General features: G+C 52.0%; 1 protein-coding gene and 1 long non-coding RNA gene across 9 annotated transcripts in view; one reads left to right on the forward strand and one right to left on the reverse strand.

Annotated features, from left to right (window-relative positions):
* The window catches only part of LOC108290854, an 18,059-nt gene extending 14,863 nt beyond the window's left edge, over positions 1 to 3,196 (forward strand). Inside the window, exon 3 of the long non-coding RNA XR_001819730.2 lies at positions 2,893 to 3,196. This is a non-coding gene — a long non-coding RNA (uncharacterized LOC108290854). The remainder of the gene's footprint in view (positions 1 to 2,892) is intronic.
* The window catches only part of LUC7L (LUC7 like), a 33,557-nt gene continuing 29,368 nt past the window's right edge, over positions 2,247 to 6,435 (reverse strand). For 6 of the 8 annotated variants that reach the window (XM_037732227.1, XM_017510862.2, XM_017510868.2 and 3 more), the window contains 4 exons: positions 5,908 to 5,996; positions 3,789 to 3,818; positions 3,233 to 3,400; positions 2,247 to 2,596 (listed from right to left, as the gene is read on the reverse strand). In XM_037732227.1, the coding sequence (XP_037588155.1) occupies positions 2,455 to 2,596; positions 3,233 to 3,400; positions 3,789 to 3,818; positions 5,908 to 5,996 (429 nt within the window). In that variant the 3' untranslated portion in view covers positions 2,247 to 2,454. Of the gene's footprint in view, positions 2,597 to 3,195; positions 3,401 to 3,788; positions 3,819 to 5,907; positions 5,997 to 6,435 lie in introns of all 8 variants that reach the window. The other 2 variants (XM_037732228.1, XM_017510866.2) reach the window with 1 other exon arrangement.

Below are 6,435 nucleotides of genomic sequence, written 5' to 3' on the forward strand. Positions count from 1 at the left end.
AAAAATAAAAACTTAGCCAAATGTGGTAGTGCACACCTAAGTCCCAGGCACCTGGGAGGCTAAGCGGGAGAAACACTTGAGCCTAGGAGTCTGCAGGGAGCCCTGACGGTGCCACTGCAACCCAGCATGGATGACAAAGTCTCAAAAAAATAATTTTAAATCACCAAATGTTCTGGAGAGGTCCCTTGTCTTCTGTTCTCATCCAGCCTGGGCTGCAGGCCAAGATGAAGCTCCGTGGGTGGAGCAAAGGCCTGCTCCACGTGCCACCACAGACTCCTTTACATGGGAGGGATGCATTTCCAGACCCACACACCTCCCGCTAGCCATCTTGAGCGAGATATACTGGTACTGCTGTGGAGAGGAAGGACTCGCTGTATCGGATGGAGAGTGAAACGTGGGTCCCCTACAGCAGACTCTGACAGCAGAAAGGGATGGAGGGAAGAAGAGCTATCGTGGTATCAGCAGAAAGGGGTATGAAGCTCAGTGTGGTCAGCGCCACCTGGCACGTGTGCAAAGAGCCCACCTGACTGTCCCCGCACAGCAGGGAGGCAGGGGTACCTCTCCCTGCACAGATTGTGCCCTGGATGGCTGCGCCAGCATGAGGCTACCAGGGAAGGCCCAGGACACTGATGCTGCATCCCAGGGGGCCTGTCCTTCAACTGTAATCAGCAGTTACAGGGCACAGGATGTGGGTACTGAAGGCCAGGGGCACAGCACCTTTTTTGTAAACCCCACTCCCTGACAAGAAAAGCAAAGCAAAAAACAACTGTCTACACACACAAATGTCTACGTGGAAAAGGATCCAAACAATTCACAGTGGTAATGGGCCTGAGGGTGGGACTGTCTGCTTACGCCCCAGGAAAACCTGGGATGCAAACACTCATTAGCCAGGCAGCCACAGCCATGACCACAATGTAGGCTTGGGAACAGGAAGCCAGACCCAGCCACTCCCTCTCCAAGACTAGGAGGGAAGCACACAGGCTGAACGAGTACCCTCAGTGCCAAGTGCAGGATGGGGCCTGCAAAGCATGGCACTAATCCCAAGTGACTCCTGCACAGGGCAGCCCCTTCCACCCTCCTTTCCTTGGAGACAGCTGACAGACTGGCAGAGCAGCCCGCCTACCCGTATGTCCCCCGGAAAGGACAGCCTGTGGCAGGAGAGCCCAGGGCAGGGCCACCAGCTACATCGTGAAAAGATCCAGACCATGGTGCCCGTGTGTGCCCACTGAGCCCATCAGCTCAAGGGCGGCACCTGTACTTCTGCAGAGACAAAGTGGATGAGGGTGACTATATGTTAACAATGTGACTCCCAGGAATCCCCTCCAAAAAATCTCCCAGATAGTGAAAAAGGGAAGGAGTTCCCATTACCTACACATTAGTCAGCATGTATCCTTTGCAGAAGGGCTTCATTTTTTTTGTTTTTTGAGGCAGAGTCTTGCTCTGTCGCCTAGGCTGGATGCGATCTTATCTCACTGCAACCTCTGCCTCCCGGGTTCAAGCGATTCTCCTGTCTCAGCCTCCCTAGTAGCTGTGATTACAGATGTGGACCACCACGCCAGGCTAATTTTTTATTCTCAGTAGAGACAAAGTTTCACCATGTTGGCCAGGCTGGTTTCAAACTCCTGACCTTGAGTGATCCACCTGTCTCGCCCTCCAAAGGGTTGGGATTACCGGCATGAGCTGCCATGCCTAGCCTTTCATTTTTTTTTTTTTTTTTTTTATTAGACAGGGCCTTCCTCTGTCACCCAGGCTGGAGTGCAGTGGCACAATCAAGGTTCACCTCAGCCTCAAAAATCCTCCTGCCTCAGCCTTCTGAGTAGTAGCTGGGACTACTGGCGTGCGCCACCATGCCCAGCCCCATGGGCATTTTTTTGTGCTAAGTAACTTCAAAACAGGAAGTCCAGTGTAACTCACCTGAGTCCCAAGTTAAGGATGTGGCAACAGCTGACCACACAAGACAGCTTTTCCTAAACGAATACAGAATAGAGCCCCTCTCTCCTCCCCATTGGAGATGGACAGCTCAGCCACTCAGAAGGGTGCGTGGGACCCAGCAAACAAACAGCCATGTATATCTGGGTCCCGTCGGTGAGGTGCCGAGGACAGGAAGTGCCATGGCATCTACTGGATGCCAGAAGACAAGACGTGGTCCCCAAGTCAGTCCTGCTGCCTGTGAGGTACTGGTGGCACTGGCACAGGGTCACGGTGACAAGCTCCAGGCAGAGGACAGCACAGACGCCAGCGCAGCCTCAGGAGGCAGTCGTCGTATTTATTTATTCCTACTCAACATGACCCCAAAACACAGGAGCAACTCTGTACAATTCTAGAAACTCACAGCTAGCTCCAAAACAATAGAAATTTTAAACTACAAAAGATGAGTTATATTCAGCAAATATAAAGGGTAATTTTAGACTGTGCGAATGTTTATCAGACTATTTACAGCACCCGGAGACAGGGTCAGATCTCGCCGGCCTCCTTCTCTTCAGACCTTCGTGAAGCCATCTTCCCGTTGGAGCTCTCGAGCCTCCAGTCCGGGGGCCCCCGCTCACTCCGCCCGCTCTCCCAGGACGCCTCTCTGGATGCCCTTTCTCTGGAGAACCTGGGAAATGGGAACCACAGGCTCAGTGGAGGCTGCTGCCCCACTTCTGCTGGCTGCTCAGGTACTGGCAGTGGACCCACAGACCAGGCCAGGGAAGGCCATGCACCCCCTACATCTGGAAGCCCCCGGGAGGCCAACCACACCTGCCCACCACATATGGAATGTTAGGTAACCATTAAAAAGTGACCTTTACAAAGAGTTTTAATAAGGAGAGCCTTCACTACAACATAAATGGAGCAAAGGAGAACACAACACTATGCTAAAACACACATACACATGCGCGCGCGTGCGCGCAGAAAAAAATACCAAAAACAAAAATGAAAGCAGAGGTAAGCAGGGCTTGGTCAGAACATTAAGGCTCAGCCACTCTGTGTATGGGCGCAATGGTGCACAGGGCCCCAGGGTGCAGGCTGGGCACACACGTGCAGCTCCTGCGGCATCACCTGGTGCTGTGCGAGCTCCTCCACAGCCCTCTCGCCTCTTTCCAGACCTCAGAGTCCCATTTGTGACTCCCCGGCCCTAGTCCTGGGTGCCAGCCCAGGCCCATCCCCACCAGACACGGCCCCCAGCAGACCCTGGGAACACAGAGAAGGGCTCACTCCTGGTTGCAGCTACCGAAGGAGTCAGAGTAGTTACTTGTATTTCGCACTCCGGTCCCGGGAAGCCCGACGATGTCCCCGGCTGTGGCTCCGGGAACGGCTGCGGTGGCGCCTGTGTCTATCTCGGGACCGGGACCGGGACAACTTCCGTCGCTCTCGGGAGGTAGATCTTGACCGCCTCCGACGCCGATCCCGGGAGCGTGACCTGAAAAATCAGAAGGTTCCGAGGCTGAGACTCCACAGATGCCACCGCCACCACAGCCCCACCCCTCAGCAGATTCTGCTCTTGCTGCTTTGCTGACACTTCCCCCCGATTTCCCCAAATTTAACATATTTCTATCAGTTATCTCCAATGGCTAGACCCTTTCCAATGAGGCCTCCTGAAAACATCTGGCCTGGATACTCCTGTCACCTTCCCTCTCACCAACAGTGGGAACCCTCTGTTGTACCAAGCAACCCCTTGCCCTGTGCCCTCCACAAGCCAGCCCTCCTGCCAGACAACATTTGCAAAGGCATAAACAGTAAATATTAAGAAAAAGGCTAATGGAAAAAGATATTTGACTGAGAACACTTTAATGGATCTGGAAACCTACCTCCTGCGATCTCTGGTTCTTGATCCTGACCTAAAAAGGGGAAAAAAAGGTGAACAGGGCTGAGCGCAGGGTGGCTCACACCTGTAATCGCAGCACTTTCAGAGGCCAAGGCGGGCCGATCGCCTGAGGTCAGGAGTTTGAGACCAGCCTGGCCAACATGATGAAATGCTATCTCTACTAAAAATATAAAAACTAGCCAGGCGGGGTGGTGAGCACCTGTAATCCCAGCTACTCGGGAGACTGAGGCAGAAGAATCACTTGAACCTGGGAGGCAGAGGTTGCTGTGAGCTGAGATGGCGCCACTGCACTCCAGCCTGGGCAACAAGAGTGAAACTTTATCTCAAAAAAAAAAAAAAAGATGAACTACTTCCCGAAAGCACCCCTATTCCTCACCATCTGCGGGGAGGGCTCCAAATCTAATCCAAGAAGTGAGACATTTCCCCAAAGACTTGCTGCTTTTGAGCTGCCTGCATGTTTCCAGTCTGAATGGACAGTGCCAATGTGGCCATCCCCACCGCCACTCTGTGGCACACTCAGTGGCACCTGAGTGTCACCGAGGGGACTACATCCGAGCATAAGACACAGCCTCATAACATCACAAGGGCCGTGGGAAATCGGTGCACACTGACAGTTAACGGTGCAGCACCCAAGTCCTACAAATGCTTCTCCAGTCTTGACAACAAACACCAGCACAGAACGTGCAGGCGCTGAGTGGGGCACACCAAAGACAGCAAAGTGAAAGCAAAGCCCTCAGTTCCAGACACAGGCGTCCTGCCAGGTGAGAGTCATGAGCTCATTCTGCCACACAACCAGAGTATGAAAAACGTAAGCTACAAGGCCTCGTTCTATGCCCCTGCTAAGAATTAAGGTACAGTCATTAAGGTCAAGTGGCCCCATGTACACCCACAACATACATGACCTAAACATGATCATGCATGTAAAAATGTCCAACTCCATGCAAAAAAATGGGAGTCTGTTTTGCATAATATTTTTTCTATACTGTTTAAATCTCCTTACAATAAAAATCTGCTGGATAATTAAAACAACAATAAACACAATAAACAACATTCGCCCTCTCTGAGTTACACACTGAGGAGCTCTTTCAGGGAAAGCGGTTTGGGAGCCTTCCTGGACAATAAGCTGTGTCCAAGAGGTTACTTCCAGCTCCCAGCTCTTCTTTCAACTCCAATCAGACTCAACACCCCCATCTCAAGACGGCCTCTCAAGCTGAGTGTGGCCAGAAGCACCTGCTACTTCCATCCTTCCTCTTCCCATTCCAATACACCATGCCCAGCCTTCCAAACTCACCAAGAAGCAACTCGGGGACACAAACCAGGAACCAGCTTCACTTCCTCCTCTGCACACCTCACACGCTAACAGCAGATCCCATCGGTTCTATCCCAGAACTTTCCCAGACTCCTTCAGCCCCTTGCCTGACTTCAACTGCCACCTCCTCCATAAAGGTTCTCCCGCCCAGCTCCCCAAGGCCCTGGTGCCCCCACTCCCGCACCAGCACTGTTCTCCACAAGGCGGCAGGTACCACCCCTCCTAAGGAGCCACCCAACAGCCCCAGAGCACCCAGTAAATCATCAGCAGTGCCACACGAAGCCTCCAACAACTCAGAGCCTTTCCTGACTGCCATGCACACACCGTCCTGGGCTAGGCTGGGCTGTGTTTTGTTCTGTTGGACTGAATATGCCATGTGTTTACTTCTCCTTTGTTGTTGTTGTTGTTGTTTTTTGAGATGGAGTCTTGCTCTGTTGCCCAGGCTGGGGTACAGTGGCACCATCTCAGTACACTGCAACCTCTGCCTCTCAGGTTCAAGTGATTCTCCCACCTCAGTCTCCAGAGTAGCTGGGATTACAGGCACATGCCACCACGTCCAGCTAATTTTTGTATTTTTAGTAGAGACAGGGTTTCACCATGCTGGTCTCAATCCCTGATCTCAAGTGATCTGCCCACCTCGGCCTCCCAAAGTGCTGGGATTAGAGGCATGAACCAGCGGGCCTGGCCTCACTTTTTTCTCTTATAATGGCCTGTTGAGCAGGCCCAAACTACTCCAAGCAGCAGGGGACGCCCGAGGCCGGGGCAGCCCATCCAGTGCCAGTCCCGGGCTCACCTCCTGCTCAGACGCTCCTCTCGCTCCCTCTCCTCTCTCCTCCTCAAGCGATCCTGATTTCTCTTCTCCTGCTTTTCCGCGACAGTTTTCTAAATAAATGAAACAGAAAAATGGGGGAAGAGCAAGTTACACAAACCAGTGTGTGAATGCTACTTAACAAAGCACCTTTATATGAGCTCAGTATCGGTAATTTAAAAACTGAAGAGACATTTTTAGGAAATGGGAACACATTCATTTTTAATACTTCCTAACGAAGAAGATAATGCATGAAAAAATGGTTTATCATTACATTTTATTTACTTTTGTTTTGTTTTGAGACAGAGTCTTGCTCTGTCACCAGGCTGGAGTACAGTGGCGCAATCTCGGCTCACTGCAATCTCCGCCTCCTGGATTCAAGCCATTCTTCTGCCTCAGCCTCTCAAGTAGCTGGGACCACAGGTGCATGCCACCATGCCCAGCTAATTTTGATATTTTTAGTAGAGATGGGGTTTCACCATGTTGGCCAGGATGGTCTCAATCTCTTCCCCT

Source organism: Cebus imitator, unplaced genomic scaffold (genome assembly GCF_001604975.1).
Source record: "Cebus imitator isolate Cc_AM_T3 unplaced genomic scaffold, Cebus_imitator-1.0 Scaffold444, whole genome shotgun sequence".
Taxonomy (NCBI): Eukaryota; Metazoa; Chordata; class Mammalia; order Primates; family Cebidae; genus Cebus; species Cebus imitator.